Below are 22,840 nucleotides of genomic sequence, written 5' to 3' on the forward strand. Positions count from 1 at the left end.
GCATTGGGAGGTGATCGTTAAGCGGGAGTCCACTGTACTAAATAAGCTACCATGGCTCCAAAGAAAGCTCCTAGTGCCAAGCCTGTGGTAAAGAAGGTGAGAAATATGATTGAATTTAAGAACAGCAACAGATCGCAGCTCAGAATCTTGCTGCAGAGGTGGAGGAAGAGAGATGGAAGAAGGTGCCTTCTTCAGAAATTAAAGAGATTTTTGCTATGTGGGGTAAGATGGAAAGCTTTATGGAGAAACATCACCCTGACAAGGTTGTTGCAAGCAATGTTGGCAACATGTACAGTGACAAAGTCTTGGGCCATTTTAGAGAAGTGTTAAAGAGACGCCAGAAACAGAGCTCTCTCCACAGTTATTTTGCGAGACAAGACTCCAGTGGCTCTCAAGGTGGTCCTAGTGGCATTAAGAAACAGAGAAGAGAAGCAACCCCAGAAAAGCAATTGGTACCTGAGGTGTTGCTGGAAGGGGATTCCCCTTCCAAACTGTAAACAATCTAATCTCTCTCCTCCTCCAGTCTCCCATAGACTAAGAAGAATCTCCAATAAAGGTAAGTGTTATGCTGTTAATGTTTCATTTATCATTTCCCATTGTATTGTTTATGTACTACATCTATATTTCATGTAAAAAATCTTTTTGTTTTAGTACTTCTGGGTGTCAGGAACGGATTAATTGTATTTACATTATTTCTTATGGGGAAAATTGATACACAAATCGTAGATTTCGATAATAGTAGCAACTCCAGGAATGGATTAACTACGAAAAACGAGGGACCACTGTACTTTCATTAAGTGCTACATCATACCTTGTATATTTATTTATCCTCTTTTTCATAAAATATGTGTTACTTATTACCAAATCTCTTTCTACACATAGCTTAATTAAAGGCTCCCCATTTACATTTACCCCCTGGCACCCCCAAATTTACCTACTACTCCCTCCACAACATTTTTAGCCACTTTAGCATTGAAATCCCCAACCACAAGTACTCTCACACTTGGTTCAAAACTTCCCACGCATTCACTCAACATTTCTCAAAATCTCTCTCTCTGCTCTATGCTCTACACTTCTCTCTTCTCCAGGTGCATATATGCTTACTATAACCCACTTTTCACATCCAACCTTTATTTTACTCCACATATTCCTTGAATTAATACATTTATAGTCCATCTTTTCCTGCCATAACTTATCCTTTAACATTATTGCTACTCCTCCTTTAGCTCTAACTCTATTTGAAACCCCTGACCTAATCCCATTTATTCCTCTCCATTGAAACTCTCCCACCCCCTTCAGCTTTTTTTTTTTATTTTTTTTTTATTATCACACTGGCCGATTCCCACCAAGGCAGGGTGGCCCGAAAAAGAAAAACTTTCACCATCATTCACTCCATCACTGTCTTGCCAGAAGGGTGCTTTACACTGCAGTTTTTAATCTGCAACATTAACACCCCTCCTTCAGAGTGCAGGCACTGTACTTCCCATCTCCAGGACTCAAGTCCGGCCTGCCGGTTTCCCTGAACCCCTTCATAAATGTTACTTTGCTCACACTCCAACAGCACGTCAAGTATTAAAAACCATTTGTCTCCATTCACTCCTATCAAACACGCTCACGCATGCCTGCTGGAAGTCCAAGCCCCTCGCACACAAAACCTCCTTTACCCCCTCCCTCCAACCTTTCCTAGGCCGACCCCTACCCCGCCTTCCTTCCACTACAGACTGATACACTCTTGAAGCCATTCTGTTTCGCTCCATTCTCTCTTCAGCTTTGTTTCACTTAAAGCCAGGACATCCAGCTTCTTCTCATTCATAACATCCACAATCATCTCTTTCTTATCATTTGCACAACATCCATGCACATTCAGACTTCCCACTTTGACAATTTTCTTCTTCTTATTCTTTTTAGTAACCTTTACAGGAAAAGGGGTTACTAGCCCATTGTTCCCGGCATTTTAGTTGACTTTTACAACACGCATGGCTTACGGAGGAAATATTCTTATTCCACTTCCCCATGGATATAAAAGGAAAAGTAATAAGGGTTTGCTGTTATCACTTAAAATTATACATTTTCACAAACTCTTATTTATGCCTGAAATGCTTATTTATTTATGTCTTGATTGCTTATTATTGTCATTTGTTCTTTTAATATTCATTTATTTCTTTACTGTTTGTTTATTCTTCAAATAGCACTGATTTATTTCTTTAACACTCATTTGTTCCTTTAACATTTTTCTTTTATTTTTGTATACTGACTTATTCCATTCATGCTCATTTGTTCCTTCAATATTCATTTATTTCTTTAACTCCTAAGGTTGCCATCACATACTGATACATCCATGATATACTTGTATGTACACATTATTCACACCATCCTTAAATTTACTGTGAGTGGCAAACTCTGGCCTAGACATGAGAGAGTGGGTTTGACCAGTATAAACAAAGTCCTGCCTCACACAGTGCATAAAAATTGTAAATTTGGGGCATTTTCTAGAATGGTTTTCATGCTTTTATTGACTGTTTCTTGATGCCGGTGGATACACTGGAAGACATTTTAGTCTAAAGGAAAAGCGTTGGTAAGACAGGAAGTGGTCTGAAATAGGCATCAGATTGGCAATAAATGGTCGATTTTGGGCACACTTCCATGGGAAATGTGGGACCCACTCTTCTCTCAGGTTTGTTCAGTGGGTTTTTACTAGATCATCTTCAATTATAATTATTGGGATGGTTTAAACAATGGCTAAGTATTCTTGGTTATGATTTATAGGCCAAAAAAGTGGAAGAAAGTTTTTTTGATAATGGTTTCAAAATGGAGACCTGGGGGTGTGATTAATGAACTGAGGGAAGGTTACTTTAGTTGCTGGAATACCTACAGTGTTGGGTTTGGACTGTTTTTAAAATGGAATTTGTTGAAAGTAGTGTAAAATTGGCTGAATTGCTGACTTCTGTGCACTTAATAGGATAGTTCTGTTAAATTGGGTGCTTCTTATTACGGAATGTACTAAAGGTTTGCTGCGCTGCCACTCAGAGGACCTACTCTGTAACAAGAATAATGACATCAGTGTTAAAAGCAAGTAACTGGCCAGCCTTGACATCACTGAACTGTATATAGGAGTCACTACTGATCAAGCTACTTAGTTTGCTGAAAATAGAGAATTGACATGAACCTGCCAATACCCTGCCAGAACTTTGTGGAGCTTATGTAGCTTTATATAAATTTCATTTGCTTTTCTTCAGTGGTTCTTTCTATAGACAGAAGTCTATAGAACCTATACACAGAATCACTAGAGACTGCACATATTCCTGACTTCATACTAAAAGCAGTCACATGGATATACCATGTGTGTGATATTCTTATATGGCTCCTGGAAGATTCAACCTTGACAACTTCAGAAATAACCTCAACACAATCTAACCTTCTAAGCAGTTCACTCTTGAAGAGAAGACAGATGCTATTCTTACTTCGATATCCCACTCATTAATCAATTGCCATTTCAAGTTCAGGGTTTACCATAACCAACAAGCACTAAACCCATTTGGGTCATTCAGCACAAGATGTGATGGAGACTTGATCCTCCACCTGCTGAGCACATGACAGACATGCTTCCTATTTGTGCTCACCAATATGAAACCACAAGTAAAAATAACCTTATGCAGGAACCAAGTACTGTATACAAAACAATCCCCATGCTCAAAGACGAGAACACTGATAAAAGACTTATCTTTCCTTCAGGCCACACTTCATAATACATCACACCAGTTTGCTCAAAGATTAATGTAAGAGCCACGTTCATAACATCTAATACCGTTAAAACCTTGCCAAATATAAATCCAAACACTCAGACCATGGCAATGCAGGGGTCTACTTAATGCCTTGCAGAATCCGCACCAAGAAGTATATAAGCAAGACATCCAGTAGTCCAGTAGCTAGGGTGCAAGAAGACCAGAATGCATGAGTAATGTCTGTGTTATATACACAAACAAGTCTTCATATTTGATGTCCTGGAAAGATGTGGAATTAGCACTGATGGGGACATGACAAAAATGCTTGGAAGCTGCCCTAATTTGCACACAGAATACCACGGAGCCGAACCAGTGAGCCGCCTTCTTAGCTAACCCTTTGCTCTTCTGTTTCAAAACAAACAGTCTACACAAAATGTAGTGTTGAGTAGGCTTCCTGCAGTGCTCCCTGGTTCAACCAGCAGGTCACCTGCAGTGCTCCCTGGTTCAACCAGCAGGTCACCTGCAGTACTCCCTGGTTCAACCAGCAGGTCACCTGCAGTACTCCCTGGTTCAACCAGCAGGTCACCTGCAGTACTCCCTGGCTCAGCCAGCAGGTCACCTGCAGTGCTCCCTGGTTCAACCAGCAGGTCACCTGCAGTACTCCCTGGTTCAACCAGCAGGTCACCTGTAGTACTCCCTGGTTCAACCAGCAGGTCACCTGCAGTGCTCCCTGGTTCAACCAGCAGGTCACCTGCAGTACTCCCTGGTTCAACCAGCAGGTCACCTGCAGTACTCCCTGGTTCAACCAGCAGGTCACCTGCAGTACTCCCTGGTTCAACCAGCAGGTCACCTGCAGTACTCCCTGGTTCAACCAGCAGGTCACCTGCAGTACTCCCTGGTTCAACCAGCAGGTCACCTGTAGTACTCCCTGGTTCAACCAGCAGGTCACCTGCAGTACTCCCTGGTTCAACCAGCAGGTCACCTGTAGTACTCCCTGGTTCAACCAGCAGGTCACCTGCAGTACTCCCTGGTTCAACCAGCAGGTCACCTGCAGTACTCCCTGGTTCAACCAGCAGGTCACCTGTAGTACTCCCTGCAGTACTCCCTGGTTCAACCAGCAGGTCACCTGTAGTACTCCCTGGTTCAACCAGCAGGTCACCTGCAGTACTCCCTGGTTCAACCAGCAGGTCACCTGCAGTACTCCCTGGTTCAACCAGCAGGTCACCTGCAGTACTCCCTGGTTCAACCAGCAGGTCACCTGCAGTGCTCCCTTGTTCAACCAGCAGGTCACCTGCAGTACTCCCTGGTTCAACCAGCAGGTCACCTGCAGTACTCCCTGGTTCAACCAGCAGGTCACCTGTAGTACTCCCTGGTTCAACCAGCAGGTCACCTGCAGTGCTCCCTGGTTCAACCAGCAGGTCACCTGTAGTACTCCCTGGTTCAACCAGCAGGTCACCTGCAGTACTCCCTGGTTCAACCAGCAGGTCACCTGCAGTACTCCCTGGTTCAACCAGCAGGTCACCTGCAGTACTCCCTGGTTCAACCAGCAGGTCACCTGCAGTGCTCCCTGGTTCAACCAGCAGGTCACCTGCAGTACTCCCTGGTTCAACCAGCAGGTCACCTGCAGTACTCCCTGGTTCAACCAGCAGGTCACCTGTAGTACTCCCTGGTTCAACCAGCAGGTCACCTGCAGTACTCCCTGGTTCAACCAGCAGGTCACCTGCAGTGCTCCCTGGTTCAACCAGCAGGTCACCTGCAGTACTCCCTGGTTCAACCAGCAGGTCACCTGCAGTACTCCCTGGTTCAACCAGCAGGTCACCTGCAGTACTCCCTGGTTCAACCAGCAGGTCACCTGTAGTGCTCCCTGGTTCAACCAGCAGGTCACCTGTAGTACTCCCTGGTTCAACCAGCAGGTCACCTGCAGTACTCCCTGGTTCAACCAGCAGGTCACCTGCAGTACTCCCTGGTTCAACCAGCAGGTCACCTGCAGTACTCCCTGGTTCAACCAGCAGGTCACCTGCAGTACTCCCTGGTTCAACCAGCAGGTCACCTGCAGTACTCCCTGGTTCAACCAGCAGGTCACATGCAGTACTCCCTGGTTCAGCCAGCAGGTCACATGCAGTACTCCCTGGTTCAACCAGCAGGTCACATGCAGTACTCCCTGGTTCAACCAGCAGGTCACATGCAGTACTCCCTGGTTCAGCCAGCAGGTCACATGCAGTACTCCCTAGATCAACCAGCAGGTCACATGCAGTACTCCCTGGCTCAGCCAGCAGGTCACCTGCAGTACTCCCTGGTTCAACCAGCAGGTCACATGCAGTACTCCCTGGTTCAGCCAGCAGGTCACCTGCAATACTCCCTGGTTCAACCAGCAGGTCACCTGCAGTACTCCCTGGTTCAACCAGCAGGTCACCTGCAATGCTCCCTGGTTCAACCAGCAGGTCACCTGCAGTACTCCCTGGTTCAACCAGCAGGTCACCTGCAGTGCTCCCTGGTTCAACCAGCAGGTCACCTGCAGTGCTCCCTGGTTCAACCAGCAGGTCACCTGCAGTACTCCCTGGTTCAATCAGTAGGTCACATGCGGTACTCCCTGGTTCAACCAGCAGGTCACCTGCAGTACTCTCTGGTTCAACCAGCAGGTCACCTGCAGTGCTCCCTGGTTCAACCAGCAGGTCACATGCAGTACTCCCTAGTTCAACCAGCAGGTCACATGCAGTACTCCCTGGTTCAACCAGCAGGTCACATGCAGTACTCCCTGGTTCAGCCAGCAGGTCACCTGCAATACTCCCTGGTTCAACCAGCAGGTCACCTGCAGTGCTCCCTGGTTCAACCAGCAGGTCACCTGCAGTGCTCCCTGGTTCAACCAGCAGGTCACCTGCAGTACTCCCTGGTTCAACCAGCAGGTCACCTGCAGTGCTCCCTGGTTCAACCAGCAGGTCACATGCAGTACTCCCTGGTTCAACCAGCAGGTCACCTGCAGTGCTCCCTGGTTCAACCAGCAGGTCACCTGCAGTACTCCCTGGTTCAACCAGCAGGTCACCTGCAGTACTCCCTGGTTCAACCAGCAGGTCACCTGCAGTACTCTCTGGTTCAACCAGTAGGTCACCTGCAGTGCTCCCTGGTTCAACCAGCAGGTCACCTGCAGTACTCCCTGGTTCAACCAGCAGGTCACCTGCAGTGCTCCCTGGTTCAACCAGCAGGTCACCTGCAGTACTCCCTGGTTCAACCAGCAGGTCACCTGCAGTACTCCCTGGTTCAACCAGCAGGTCACCTGCAGTGCTCCCTTGTTCAACCAGCAGGTCACCTGCAGTACTCCCTGGTTCAACCAGCAGGTCACCTGCAGTACTCCCTGGTTCAACCAGCAGGTCACCTGCAGTACTCCCTGGTTCAACCAGCAGGTCACCTGCAGTACTCCCTGGTTCAACCAGCAGGTCACCTGCAGTACTCCCTGGTTCAACCAGCAGGTCACCTGCAGTACTCCCTGGTTCAACCAGCAGGTCACCTGCAGTACTCCCTGGTTCAACCAGCAGGTCACCTGCAGTACTCCCTGGTTCAACCAGCAGGTCACCTGCAGTGCTCCCTTGTTCAACCAGCAGGTCACCTGCAGTACTCCCTGGTTCAACCAGCAGGTCACCTGCAGTACTCCCTGGTTCAACCAGCAGGTCACCTGCAGTACTCCCTGGTTCAACCAGCAGGTCACCTGCAGTACTCCCTGGTTCAACCAGCAGGTCACCTGCAGTACTCCCTGGTTCAACCAGCAGGTCACCTGCAGTACTCCCTGGTTCAACCAGCAGGTCACCTGCAGTACTCCCTGGTTCAACCAGCAGGTCACCTGCAGTACTCCCTGGTTCAACCAGCAGGTCACCTGCAGTGCTCCCTGGTTCAACCAGCAGGTCACCTGCAGTACTCCCTGGTTCAACCAGCAGGTCACCTGCAGTACTCCCTGGTTCAACCAGCAGGTCACCTGCAGTACTCCCTGGTTCAACCAGCAGGTCACCTGCAGTGCTCCCTTGTTCAACCAGCAGGTCACCTGCAGTACTCCCTGGTTCAACCAGCAGGTCACCTACAACACTCCACCACTCACTATGATCTCACACCTCACCTCCATAACTACTCACGGGCTCACATTTAACCACTTGCTGTGTTGATATAAGAAAAAAGCTTGTTCTGCAGGCAAAATATTGTCTCGGTAAAAGTTTTGCTCTACATTTGTATTTCGTCCATGCTGTCATCTTTCCCCAGTGATAAACTCAAAGATGATGTGTTAGATTTTATTGCTGCCTAGTAATATTTTCCTTGCTGCTCAATTTTTGTGGGGAAAACCAGTAGTCAAATGTTATCTCTGAATGTTATTTTAAGTTCAGCCTTTGATACTGACTTAAAAAGCAGAAGACATTGAGGATGAGTAAGTAGATATGATTATATATCTTATGCTTCACCGACTGAAAATTATGTCATGTTATGCTTCATTAACTGAAGATTATGTCATGTTATACTTCATATGACTGAAAATAAGTCTGTAGATTATGTTAAAAAACTTACAATAGCCTCATTAAGTCACTATGAGTAATGATGAAGCACTCTGAAATATATTTAATGATACTTTACATATTAAGATTCCTACACTTTTTTTTGTGAATTTTCCCTCACTAAATAACAGGAATTTCTAAGCATGTATTAACTTGAAAGCAAAATTCAAGAGGATAATTGTTAATCTATGAAATGATAAGACTGCTAGAATATTTCTTTGAAGTTTAAGGTAATTTTATGACATATTTAAACCAGCTGCCACTCCCAGGTTGTGTTGATGCTGGCATATTGGTTTTGTCTAACACTGACACAACCTCTCAATAGGTGACCAGTAACTCAATGGTAGAGCATTCAGAACACAACCAGTGGCACCCAGATTTGATTGCCTGGCAGGGTTATACATATAAGCCTTAACATGCTGCCCCATGTTAACTTAGCAGTAAATAGGTTCCTGGGTGTTTATAGACTGTTATGATATAAACCTTGGTAATAAATACTGACAAGTTGGTTTAGAAAAACAAGTAAGCAGACACTAGGACATATTTATTAGAAAATGTTTTGGTCCTGGGACCTTGATCACTTCTAACATACAGAGGTTGAAAGACATTATATAAAGGCAGAGAGTGAGGTGTGAGTGACGTATGGTGACCTGAAGAATGCCATATTGGGATGAGGACGAGTAGACGATGAGATCACGTGACTCCTGTGTGGGGCTGTGTTTCGTAGTGAGGTCTTTGATAAATGATGTGTTTATGGTGGAAACATTTATGTTGCACTCGCTGGACACTTGCTAAGAGTAACATAAATGTTTCCACCATAAACACATCATCTATCAAAGACCTCACTACGAGGTGCAGCTTCACACATCTAACTTCCACAGCAGGCGTCTACACCATCCCCTGTAGATTCTGTCCCAAGAAATATGTAGGCGAAACAGGCAGAGTTCTTGCAGTCCATCTGAACAAGCATCGAAGTGCCAGTAACAGAGATGATTTAAGGTATGCTTGTGTCCTCCACAGAGACTCGACGGGGCATTTGATGAACTGGGATGAGGCACAACTCATTTTCACCGAACAAGATTTTAGGCGCCAACCATGTCTAGAAGCCTCGCTAATTGCCATCACCAACACAATAGAATGTAACACTAGGAACCACAAAATTTCTAAAATACAGTGGACCCCCGCATAACGATCACCTCCGAATGCGACCAATTATGTAAGTGTATTTATGTAAGAGCGTTTGTACGTGTATGTTTGGGGGTCTGAAATGGACTAATCTACTTCACAATATTCCTTATGGGAACAAATTCGGTCAGTACTGGCACCTGAACATACTTCTGGAGTGAAAAAATATCGTTAAGCGGGGGTCCACTGTATTAGCATATATGTTGCTCAACCAGGCAACGCACCACCTACCCAGCAACACAAGAGTCACATGATCTCATCGTCTACCCGTCCTCATCCCAATATGGCGTCCTTCAGGTCACCATGCGTCACTCACACTTCACTCTCCACCTATATATAATATCTTTCAACCTATGTATGTTAGAAGTGATCAAGGTCCCAGAACCAAAACGTTTTCTAATAAATATGTCCTAGTATTTGATTGACTGTTACAAGTTGCATCTTGTAAGGGTGATGGCATATTATACCTTTGGTAGGGATGGACTTTGAAATGAGCTGAGGCCAAATAACAGCTCATAGCAAGTCAGTTTAACATTGTAACAATTATTTTTGGGGCTTTATGAACTCTTTTTGAATTGGCTCTTTACCACTCATTTATAGTAAGATAGTGTATTATTAACCCTTTTAGGGTTGGTCCCGTACTTGTACGGCTTGAGAGCCAGGGTTGGTGTTATACTTATACGTGTAAATTCTAGCGCCTTCAAATCGAGCGGGAGAAAGCTGGTAGGCCTACACATGAGAGAATGGGTCTGCGTGGTCAGTGTGTGCAGTATAAAAAAATCGGGGCACCCGCATTGCATTACGGGAGTGGTCACCAAGCTAGGTGGTAAGGAATACCTCACTCTCCAGTGCATTGGGACTCTTCCCTTCTCAGATGATGGTTCTAACGCAGACTAATGTGTCAGTGAAGATGAATCTAATGGTTTTGAGGAGTTTGTGAGAGAAAGTAATGACCAGGATACCAGAAATAGTGATGAAAACCACATCATTATCAACCTTCCACCAAAAAAGTCAGACAGAGTGACTTATTTGCATGTGTGTGGTGGGGAAGACAGTGTGGGTAGAGGAGATGGCAGTGTGGGTAGTGGGGAAGGGAGCATCTGTGGTGGTGAAGACAGTGTGGGTTTGTGTAAACAACATGGCTGGCCGGCTGGCTGATTGACTTTGGCTGTATCTATATCCGTCTCTGTCTATCTCTGTCTCTGTCTCACAGGTACACATAAATACAATTATACATAGTGTAAATTATCTAGGATAACCCAAAAAAATCCAGACAAAGTGCTATGCTGTGCTTGTAGATATAATGCATAGTAAGGCATGATTGGCAAGTAATACGTATTTACACTTGCTCAGGAATCAGACTGGGTCGTAATACTTGTTGGTTCACAAGTGGCACTCTCTGAGACAGAGAGAGACAACTAGAGAGACAGAGAGAGAAGCAGACAGAGAGCTAGACAGACAGCTAGACAAAGAGCTAGACAAACAGACAGACAGATAGACAGACATGTTTATGTGTAACTGTGAAAACAAATAAAGGCAAGGCATTACACGCTTATCAAATGTCACCACTGCTGCACTGTGTCAGTAGTGTGGAGCGACACTTGTCTTACACCATGCTTCAAGGAAACATTATTATTATTATTACATACTCCCACATATCCAAAACATTGCTGGGACCTATAAATACTATGTATATATTTCTAGACAATAATGTGTGACTAAGGTACATGAAAATGTTCTCCTGTCAATGTTTGTGCGGTTATTTTGTAGCATTCGAGTGAATATATACAAAATATATCTTATATTGCTCTCACAGGCCATAAAAGTACACTTGAAAAAATAAAATGTTAAAAAATAAAAGAAAAAAGTAGAAAAAATAACTACCACATGACCGGCAGTCGGCAATGTTGCTGTAAGTGGTTCATTTTCTGTCAACTTCGTGTGTTCATATCTCGGTAAGTATTGATCGCAATTTTTTTTTTTTTTGCCTATAACACTCACAAAAACATTCTCTGTCATTTCATAAGAATTTTATTTTTTTTTTTTTTCAAATATTTTTTGACCCTGAGAATGAGTTTCAGAGAGGGCCTCTAGACCCTGCAATGCACTTGACAAGTACATTGCAGTAATACAGTAATTTGTATTTTTAAGAGGACTTAGTAATAGTGTGGTACACAAGATCTTTCTATATATGCTGCCTTTAATGCAGTTATTTTTAAAAATATACATTGGTTATTTCCTACCAAGGTATGGTGACCTCCCAAAGAAAGAAGTACATTCATCTTTACTTATTCTTTGAATGTCTTGTCAGAAGTTCACTGACAAGTTTAAATGACCCACCAGACACTATCATTCACACCCAGCCTCATTTATTACTACCAAGCAACAATGACCCACTAAACCCCATTATTCACACCCAGCCTCATTTATTACTGCAGAGCAGCAATAACCCACCAGACCCCATCATTAACACCCAACCTCATTTATTACTGCAGAGCAGCAATAACCCACCAGACCCCATTATTAACACCCAACCTCAGTTATTACTGCAGAGCAGCAATGAAAAAGTTGTGATAAATTTCTCTCTCCCTAACTGAAAGACTCATAAGATTTCTGTTTATGCAAAAAATATATTTGATTGTATTTCTTGTTTTAGGATTTCATGGCAGGAGTAGCAAAACTGTGGCATGATTTACCTCAAGAAACAAAGAATACATATCATACAAAAGCCAAGGAAAATCTTGAACAGTATAATCAAGAACTTATGAAGTGGGAAGTCAAGTAAGTAGAAAAAATTATTCTTTATTTATCAATAGTTAGTAGGTTGGTAGACAGTAATTACTCAGGGAGGTATTATGGCACTCTCCTGTCATACAGGTGTGAAACAGGGGCTTGTAAAATGGTTTCCACTCTGGTAAGCTTACTGGTGTTTTCTTTCCACAAGTAAGATAGCTGATAAATCTTACAAACTTTTACTTATAATCAGTTTACACTTATCTTTGCTTTCCTGTGTGTTTCATGGTAGTTGTTTGTGAAGTACTTCTTTTTCCAGTTAAGGATGCTTTTTCACAAATAACCCAACCTTGAGAGAGGAAAATTGCGATGTTTGTCTGTCCTGGACCACTGTCAAGTCACATTTCTCAAATTATCCAGCAAACTTTTATTCTTCTTGAGGAGACTTTATCTGAGACTTGGCTACTAGGGATATTTTTGCCAGAACCATTAACAGATGTAACAGATATTATCACTACAGCCTTTTCCACATATTTTAGTTCGTTACTCAAAAATTAACAAAAGCTCATCTATGTGAACAACTGCTACACCATATAAAATATTTTGATATTTTATAATGTGGCTATCCCTCAAGAGAGGTTCATTGATGCCGGTAAAGGGGCTTTTAGTCCAAGGAATTAGACCTGCCTTTCCCTCAAGTACAGCTTACAGCTATCAGCCTGGGAAAAGTGATGGCAGGTTACCTTTGCTTCTGAGAAAACACAAATGATGATTGTCTCTAGGTATCATGAGGGTAATGCTGGAGGAATGGTAAGAAAGAGTGAGAGAGTGTTGGAACCCAAGGATGAGGTTGATATCCTAGGGGTGAGGCTTGATTCCAAATTGTATATGAAGAGCCACATGGTAAATCTTGCAAACAACGCAGCCAAGAAACTAACAGTGCTAAAGTGTATCTCATTCCTGCTCAGCAGTAGAGACTGCCAAAACTCTGTTCAGGGCTCACATCTTGAGCATGGTTCACTTTGTTGGAGTGTCTTCCTTCCTCCTCCTCCCCATCTCATAGTATTTCTGGACAGAAAAGAGAACTAAGCAAGATGACTTATCCCTTGCCTGGATCCAGCCTAGATAAATCTGTCATTCCAGCAGAACCTTCAGCACCAGAGATGTGGGTGGTCTTTTCATGTATAAGCCCAATATTGTCAAGGTACCACACTTGGCTCCACTTTGTGGAAGGTGAGAAGATAGTTTGTATATAACAATATGGGCAGCAAGAACATCACTTCATCTGGGATCATTCATTCCTAGAATGGCTCGGATCTGACGAAAATGAATTGATCAAATGAAATTGCTGGCTCACAGCTGGCTTCAACTTCCTCCTCTTCTTTATTTGCATGTTTAATAGCAATAAAAAAGCTTTCAAATAAGCTGGGGTAGGTAATAGCTCTTAGCTTGTAAACAAGTTATGAACTCTTAACATAATCCTGTAAAAGCCCTTGTGTAAATAAAAGGAAAGAAAGAGTGAGTAATGTTATTTTATATGTTTATGCATCAAATTTAAGCAAATTCAAATTCATTTTATGTTACAGCATCAGATATATGATGGAGAAAATGTCATGTATTTCATGGGCAGCAAATTTAAAAAAATTTATTGCCATTTAAGGGCCAAATGATGGTCCTATTGCCTAAAACCTTCAACATAACATACCCCAGTTTTGTGCCAGATTTTATTATAAAAGCCCCAGTATTTCCAAATATTTCACATATTTGCTGAACTATAACAATTATTTACACTTGGCTTAAAACTCCAGAAAAATTAAAAGTACTTAACACCTTCCAGGACCTTTCTCCTCTACACTTATCATTCTCATGAACATAAACAGTAACTTTTACCCAGTTCTCATATCCCCACTTCATTATAAACTACACATTTCATAAACATTTATTCCCTGTCTTTAGCTTGCACATTTGTTGTTGTACTCTTATTATCTCAGTAAACATGTCACAACTCCCTTTTAATCATTCTTACTGTATTCAGTCTTTCATTAACCTTTGAACTTTCTTTTGCTCAGTGGTAAGACATACTGTGCAATTCTCATATACAACATGAACAATACATATTATGTTTTGTTACCCCATTGACCATTTTTCACAACCAAAGAGGGAAATACATTCACTATGATTCACTCAACAGCTGTAGTGTTGGAAGTCCGTGGGCATCACTATACAAATGACCTCCCTGAACCAAAACATCTATTCATAAGTGTGCAGGCACTCTACTTGCCACCTTTACAACTCAAGTCTAATTAACTTTCTTCCAGCAATATAGGCTAGCTTCTTAACCCTTTGACTGTTTTGGTCGTATATATACGTCTTACAAGCCAGTGTTTCGGACGTATTAATACGCATAAATTCTAGCGGCTTCAAATCAAGCAGGAGAAAGCTGTTAGGCCCACATGTGAGAGAATGGGTCTGTGTGGTCAATGTGCACCACATAAAAAAAAATTCTGCAGCATGCAGTGCATAATGAGAAAAAAAAACTGACTGTTTTTTTGGATTAAAACGCCGACTTTGAGGTATATTTTCGTATAGTATTTATCATTGTATTCTCGTTTTCATGGTCTCACATGATAAAATGGAAAACATATTACAGATATAGAGATGATTTTGATTAGTTTCACGATGAAAACGACCTGAAAATTGAGCTGAAGGTAGTGGAAATGTTCGATTTTTACCAATGTTCAGGAGTAAGCAAATCACACCACACGTCCAATACATGTCAACTGGGGAGTCGAGTATTCTTTCACTAGTGCACTGATATTATTTATACCACTTTTACAATAATGCAGTAGTCTGCATAACAGTAAATTTTGTATTTTTTGTATGAATAAAAAATCAAAATAGAAAGCAATAGTAATATTAGAGGGGCCTAGAGACGTGACTAATGAACAGAGGATATGTTATTTTAGTGCCAAGAATGTCTACATTATTTATTCTGGACCCTATTTTGAAATTGGCATTTTTTTAAATTTGCGTGAAATTGGCCAAATTGCCAATTTCTGACCACTTTATTGGGTAGTTCAAATCGGTAAATGGGTGGTTTTTTGCACTCAACTGATAGAGAAAATGGAGTTCTAAAGAAATAGCTATGAGTTTGGTCAATTGGAACAACGGAATTGGCCAAAAACAGGGCTCAAAGTCGGCGAAATCACCGATGCATATATGTCCCCGAGACCGCTAACTTTGTGGGAGCCTAATTCCGGGAGTTTTCGACCAAATTTCGTACTTTTGGTGTCATTACCATTTTTTTTTTTCCCAAAAATTTTGCAACATAGAATGTCAGTTTCAGAAAGAGTCTTGTGACAGTCAAAGGGTTAAACAAATTAAGGAATGATTTAGTATATATAAGAAAACTGTTTTAACTTTTCCATAACTTTTTTCAGAATGTTGAAAGATGGCCGAGATGATCTGGTTCGTAGGTGTAAGCTTGAGGGCGAATTAAAATTTATTGCACAATCCCAGAAACATCAAAAACAGTAGTGGCAAGGTTAAGGTGGTAGTGAGGAAGAGCCATTTTCTCAAGATTTAGCTGTAAGTTTTTTTCAGCTGTAACTGAAAATGAAAATAGAAAATATTAGCCAAGTGGAAAAAAAAATCTCAGGTACATTATTGAAAGAAGCAGGTAAGAGAGAGAAAAAAAATGTCTAAGTTTCTAACATAGATATGAGTACAAAAGGACAAAAAAGGAAAAAAAAATATGAAACAGAGGAAGTAAATACTAATAATTATGTTGAGTGGAGGTACTGCAAGAATTAAGTAGTAATATCATGCTCAAACAGACTAACTGTCTAGAACTAAAGTGTCAATAGGAGGGTCATGTAATTGTGAATAAGAACACATATTTCAGACTTGAAAAATCATCACCTGATAATGTATTGAATAATTTATGCAACACCCATGTTAATTTAGATGTGTTTGTTAAACCTATAATATTTGAGACAAAAATTAAAGCGAGGTTATAGCTTTTTAAATTCACATACTAAATTTTATATATTGAAAATTTCAATGAATTTAATGTCAATTAAGTGATGATTAATTGTTATTTACAAAAGAAAAGAAATACTACAAGAAGTGTTAATTAAAAATACAGTAAGTTTCAAGCCAGCAGTGTAGGTGTTTATGTTTAAGTGAGGTTGATGTGAAGAAAGTTGAGCAGCTAATGTGCAACCACCATGCAACACAAGGGTCGCTAGTGCAGTTCCTTGCAACACGTTTTTCACCACCTACTAATAAACAAGGTAAACATATGCAAAACAACCACTGTGAAAATAAAAAGTGAAATTCGAAGTGCTTTTGTGATTTCTCACATAGGGTTGATAATGTGAGAAATCATAATAGCACTTGGAATTTCACTATTTTTTCAGTGGTTGTTTTGTGATATCATCTGTATACTGCTATCTTATTGCAAGATAAACATTCAGGTAGTACCCATTGATGGACACGGTAAACATATTTAGGCAATACCCACTGATGAACAAGGTAAACATATTTATTTAGGGAGTACCAAGCATGGTTCATGTTTACTAGTAGTTACTCCATGTAGTTCAGTTTTTAATGATATACAAGTGTTGCAATAATGGGTTAAAATGTGTAAAACTTCGAGCATCAGCTAACAATGAAGTCACATGATTGAAAAGTAATGTGGAAGTTAACTTGGCAGTACATTAATAGGCATTAATGGAATCAGTGAAGCTTTGCATCGTCTGGCATTCATTGATTCAGATAATTATTCTTATTGCCCAAACTTGAGTCTCTTTACTGTATATGTGAATACATTACTATAAATGTTTTTTACATAATAAATATTATTTGCCTTGTAAAAATCTCAGTGCATTTTTTTTTTTACCTTGGATTCATGTTTTGGAAAACCCACCTTCTGTTCTCTGCATTTTTCTCCACATGTGAATTTAAATGCTAAATGCTGTTATCCTGCCTTGGCTCATTTTAAAGTCCGGCCCTTTCTAGGGTATATAACCATCCCCGCAAGATAGCTCCTTGCCCGGTAGTAGCACACTCAGCTCACAAATAAAAGACCTGGCTTCAATCTGTGTTGCATGGAAACATTGGACATGATTCATTACCCCTATTATTCCTGTTGACATAGTAGTAAGTAAGTAGCATCCTGAGGAAGAGGACTCAAAGGATAGCAGTAGAAATAACTAAAACATTGTTTTTCTTGGGATATGATAGAGTTGATAGGAGAGCAATGTGGCAGATGTTGCAAGTGTATAGAATAGGTAGTAAGTTATTAAATGCTGTAAGGAGTTTTTATGATAGTGAGGCTCAGGTTGCTGTGTGTGGGAAAGAGGGAGAATACTTCTCAGTAAAAGTAGGCTTAGATATGGATGTGTAATGTCAAAATGGTTGTTTAACACCAGCACCAAGGAAGGTTCCTTGGTGTTGGTGAGGGGCTCTTGATCTAGGGAATTGGATCTGTGCTCCAGTTCCCTGAATTAAACCTGAATACCTTCCACATCCCCCCACAAGCACTGTATAATCCTACGGGTTTAGCGCTTCCCCCTTGATTATAATAATAATAATGAAAAAGAAGTAAATGCTTGGGTGTTGGGGAGAGGGGTGGGATTAAATTATGGGAAATCAAATACCAAATGGAAGTTGACACAGTTACTTTTTGCTGATGATACTGTGCTTATGGGAGATTCTAAAGAAAAGTTGCTAAGGTTAGCGGACAAGTTTGGATGTGTAGTGTAAATATTATGCAGAGAATTCGTAGTGTGGAAATTAAGAGGAGGTGTGGAGTTGCTAAAAGTATTAGTCAGAGGGCTGAAGAGGAGTTGTTGAAGTGTTTTGGTTATTTAGAGAGGATGAAACAAAGTAGAATGACTTGGAGAGCATATAAGTAATTCTGTAGTGGAAGGAAGGCAGGGTAGGGGTCATCCCATGAATGGTTGGAGGGAGGGGGTAAAGGAGGTTTTGTGGGCAAGTGGCTTGGACTTCCAGCAAGCATGAGTGTCTTAGATAGGAGTGAATGGAGACAAATGATTTTTGGGATGTGACAACCTGTTGGAGTGTGAGCAGGGTAATACGTATTTTGTAGAGGGATTCAGGGAAACCAGTTAGCTGGACTTGAGTCCCGGAGGTGGGAAGTACAATGCCTGCACTTTAAAGGAGGGGTTTGGGATTTTGGCTGTTTGGAGTGACACATAAACTGTTGTATCTGAGCACCTCTGCAAAGACAGTGATTATGTATGAATGATAGTGAAAGTGTTGAATGATGAAAGTTTTTTCTTTCTCTTTGGGTTTTTCTTTCTTTTTGGGTCACCTGCCTTGGTGGGAAATGGCCGGCATGTTCAAAGAAAATGAAAAACCTTTTGTTACTTAACCTCCATGTTAATGACCTTAATAAAGTCTCTTCATTTTCCCGCCAAGAAAGTAAGCTAACATCTGGGTATTTATTTACAGTGGTACCTCAGTAAACATCCTTAATTCATTCCAGGACCTTGGATTTATACCAAACAGGACGTATACCAAACAAATTTTCCCTTAAGAAATATAGGGAAAATGATTAATCCATTCCCATGAAAAAATAATCCTATTGTTATTGGTATATTATACATTGATGGGGTTGTATAAAATAATTTAAACACTTCTTAATACTAAAATAGATACATAAATACAAAAGAATTAGATGAAATAAATGCAAATTTAACCTACCTTTACTTTGTAATAAAGTTGGTAGAATTACCGACAATATGTAAAGTAAAAGGACACAAGTGCAACTAATGTGACATTTATTGTGGCAACGTTTCGCTCTCCAGGAGCTTTATCAAGCTTGATAAAGCTCCTGGAGAGCAAAACGTTGCCACAATAAATGTCACATTAGTTGCACTTGTGTCCTTTTACTTTACATATCTTTACTTTGCTGAAAGAGTCAAGTGCCTACTAGGATAGTGCTGAAAAGAGAGGAGGAGGAAATGTTACTGTTTAGAAAGAGAGTCCCCTTCTCTTTTCTGTCTCTTTATCCTATTTGGATCTGGTTGAAGCCCACCAGGTTTGACTTATACTAAAAATCTGTCCAAAGAACTTTGTTTCTGCCTTCTTCTCAGGATGTTTTGGAAATGTGACATTGTCTGGTCATTCCAGACAATGCTATTATGGCTTGTTTGGGTTTTGTTGGGGGTGGTACTTCTCTGAAAAGCTTTTGATGTCTGTGGCATGCAAAGAGTACGTTACACTTTATTCAGCATATGTACACACACTCATATAGGCTGCCTCCCAACCAGCAAACCGGGTGCTAAAGTTTTAATGATTCTACAGGGCCCCATCGTTAAATCAGTACCTTGGTTCATTAACCAATCATAAGGTGGGTCTGACAATTGCTGAGGTGATGTGGATCACTCACGGTCAGCACTTGCCAGACTCATACAGCCGCTGGTTGAACACGGTTCTCTCTGGCTTTTGTCTTTGCTTGATTACTGTGTGATACACTTATAAGCCATTCTTGTACACAAATACAAGAAGATGTACAAGAAGGAAAATGCAAGTTAAAGACTACTGCTGTGTTTATTTTTGCTCCAAGTCCCATTATGACCAGGTCAACAGGCCATCATTACCTGTGTGTGTAATGTGGGAAACCCTGTCCGGGAGCTGGTGCTGGAGCTAGTCTTGTATAAACCATACCACGGGCGGGATTGAACCCGCGGTCAGAGAGTCTCGAAACTCCAGACCGTCGCGTACCATTCAGATAGCCTTGCTATCGCTCGGCACTGTGTGTCAACTTTGCCATCACTTCCGTTATTGCGTGTCAGCCTTGCAATTGTGTTTATGTGTATCCTGCAGTCGTACTGTGCAATGTTTGTTGTGTGTATTGCAAACAGCATATTATGTTGGGGTTAATGCCACCTACACAAGTCAGGCGATTGGTGTCTGAATTCACTCTACTAAATCTGCCCAAATTCTCTCTACAGCATTCTTGGCAAATTGCTCATTCTCTTGGTATAGAGTATCAAAACACTCTTACTGCTGTGCAGCTTTGTGACATTATTTGCACAAAGCTAAAAGCTGAAACAACTATGGTGCACCAAATTGACGCATCTCTCACTACAGGAGCTGTTAATCACAGATCCTTGCTTAGGTTCCTTCCTAATATGGGAGGGACAACACCAGAGCAATCTGACCAGCAGTCTCGTGAAACAACAGGTGTGTTGGATTTGTCTAAGGGAGAGTTCACTTCATTGGCGCTTGAGTTAGCCAAACTCAATCTTGAAACGACCAGGGAGCAGCGAGCATATGCTAGGGAAGACTTTGATAGAGAAAGGAGAGAAGGCAATTCAAGAGGACTGTAGATGACTTTAGTTTGCAAAAGGCAGTATCGCTAGTTTCTCGTTTTGTTGAAGCCGAGCCTGAACAGTTTTTCGAGGCATTTGAAAACCAGGCTCGAGCATCGAGGTGGCCGGAGGTGCACTGGGCAACATTGGTGCATACAGCATTGTATGGTAAAGCACAGGAGTTTACATCTGTGTTGAACAATGACGACTTTATCAACTATCGAGTAGTGGAAACCATGGTTTTGGGGCTTATCAGTGTATTCCTGCCAAGTACAGGCAAATGACAGCCGGGTCAGTCTCATGCCGACTTTGTAAGGCAGCAGTCGAAAGCCTTTACCAAGTGGTATAAGGCAAGTGGTGTCACTAATTTCTCGGACATTGTCCATTGCTCTTGGTTGATAACTTGCTGGAATCTGTTGGACTGGAGGTTCAAGTCTTTCTTGAAGATCATTCATTGGCCACTGCATTGGAAGCAGCCAGGTTAGCTGATACTTTTGAGACTAACCACTCCTTGTCCAAGCGGTCTTATCTTTCTTCTCAATAGCCTGGCATGAGCAGAGATCGTCAAAGAAGAGTTCCTGACTGGAGGAATCCTCCGGGTTTAGCGCTTCCCCCTTGATTATAATAATAATAATAATAATCCTGACTGGAGGACGAAGTGGCAGGACGAAGGTGAACAACAATGCCAAACAACTAAGTCACCTGGTGAGTCACATTATCCAACTCATGGTCAACCTGGTGACCCATGTTATCCAACTTATGGTCATCCTGCTCGTGCTGAATACGGTAATCAGAGACATCAGTATACAGACTGGTGCCAATCATAAAATCAGCAGGGAGCCAAGGTAATATGTTATCATTGCCATAAACCAGGCCATGTTAAACTGAACTGCCCAGAAAAAACCCAACCATTAGGGAGAATTACTAATCTCCCTGTTGAAACGAATCAGAAAGAAATAGAGTATGGGATGGCCCCATACTACCATACTTGTCATATCTCCCTTCAGGAGAATTCAAAGAAAACTGAATTGAGAACATTTAGGGATACCGGAGCTTATAGCTCCCTTATAAGATAGGGAGTACTTCCCCTCTCTGAACAAACGTCATTGCACTCATCAGTTCTTTTAGAAGTATTTGGTGGAGCAGTATTTTCTGTCCCTTTACATAAAATATATGTGCAGAGTAAATATTACACTGAGGAGGGGTTGTTGAGGTGGTTCGGACATACAGAGAGAATGGAACAAAACAGAATGACTTCGAGAGTGTATAAATCTGTAGTGGAGGGAAGGCGGGGTAGGGGTCGGCCTAGGAAGGGCTGGAGGGAGGGGGTAAAGGAGGTTTTGTGTGCGAGGGGCTTGGACTTCCAGCAAGCATGCATGAGTGTATTTGACAGGAGTGAATGGAGACAAATGGTCTTTAATACTTGACGTGCTGTTGGAGTATGAGCAAAGTAACATTTACAAAGGGATTCAGGGAAACCGGCAGGCCGGACTTGAGTCCTGGAAATGGGAAGTACACTGTCTGCACTCTGAAGGAGGGATGTTAATGTTGCAGTTTTATAACTGTAGTGTAAAGCACCCCTCTGGCAAGACAGTGATGGAGTGAACGATGATGAAAGTTTTTCTTTTTCGGGCCACCCTGCCTTGGTGGGAATTGGCTGATGTGTTAATAAAATAAATATTTGACTAGGTGTTTCTGATGGATTTCCTGTGAAAGATGCTGTATCATTACTGGGTAATAACATTAAGTCTATTAGGTGTCCAGAACCTATAATGACTAATTCTTCTCCGATGTTGGCCATAACTCGGGCAAAATCCCAAGGGATGTCTGATGGGAATACTAACCCATCCTTGGAGCCAATTTGTTTTACGAGGAAAACTGGCCAGGGTCTCGTAAATTTAATGAACAGACCCTGATCAAGCCTTCTTATTCCAGGGTTACAGGATTGTCCGATATCTCTGTCTCCATGCCTGAGGGACTGTCCTTTCGGGAAGATCAGCGAAAAGACCCTTCCTTGAATTTTTCTTTTCAGGCAGCCATGGGTGAATCTACCTCAGATCACCCAGTCAAATATAAAATTAAAAACGACTTCTTAATCTGCACTGAGAGTAGTAAGGAGGCAGAGGGAAGGCAAAAGACATAGATTGGTAGTTCCTAAAAAGTTTCGATCACAAATGTTAAATGTAGCTCATAATTCTTCGCTAGGAGGACACTTAGGGACTACCAAAACCTTGTATAGAATATTAAAAGAATTCTATTTGCCAAAGCTAAGGCAAGATGTGAAGAATCACATCCATTGTTGTAGGGGATGTCAGCAAGTAGGGAA

General features: G+C 41.8%; 1 protein-coding gene across 1 annotated transcript in view; it reads left to right on the top strand.

The window, feature by feature from the left end:
• LOC128688897 (transcription factor A, mitochondrial) overlaps window positions 1–17,054 on the top strand; it is an 80,973-nt gene extending 63,919 nt beyond the window's left edge. The window contains exons 5-6 of the mRNA XM_053776925.2: window positions 12,093–12,217; window positions 15,610–17,054. Of these exons, the coding sequence (XP_053632900.2) occupies window positions 12,093–12,217; window positions 15,610–15,706 (222 nt within the window). The 3' untranslated portion in view covers window positions 15,707–17,054. The remainder of the gene's footprint in view (window positions 1–12,092; window positions 12,218–15,609) is intronic.
• Window positions 17,055–22,840: the final 5,786 nt, after the last annotated feature.

Source organism: Cherax quadricarinatus, chromosome 29 (assembly GCF_038502225.1).
Source record: "Cherax quadricarinatus isolate ZL_2023a chromosome 29, ASM3850222v1, whole genome shotgun sequence".
NCBI lineage: Eukaryota > Metazoa > Arthropoda > Malacostraca > Decapoda > Parastacidae > Cherax > Cherax quadricarinatus.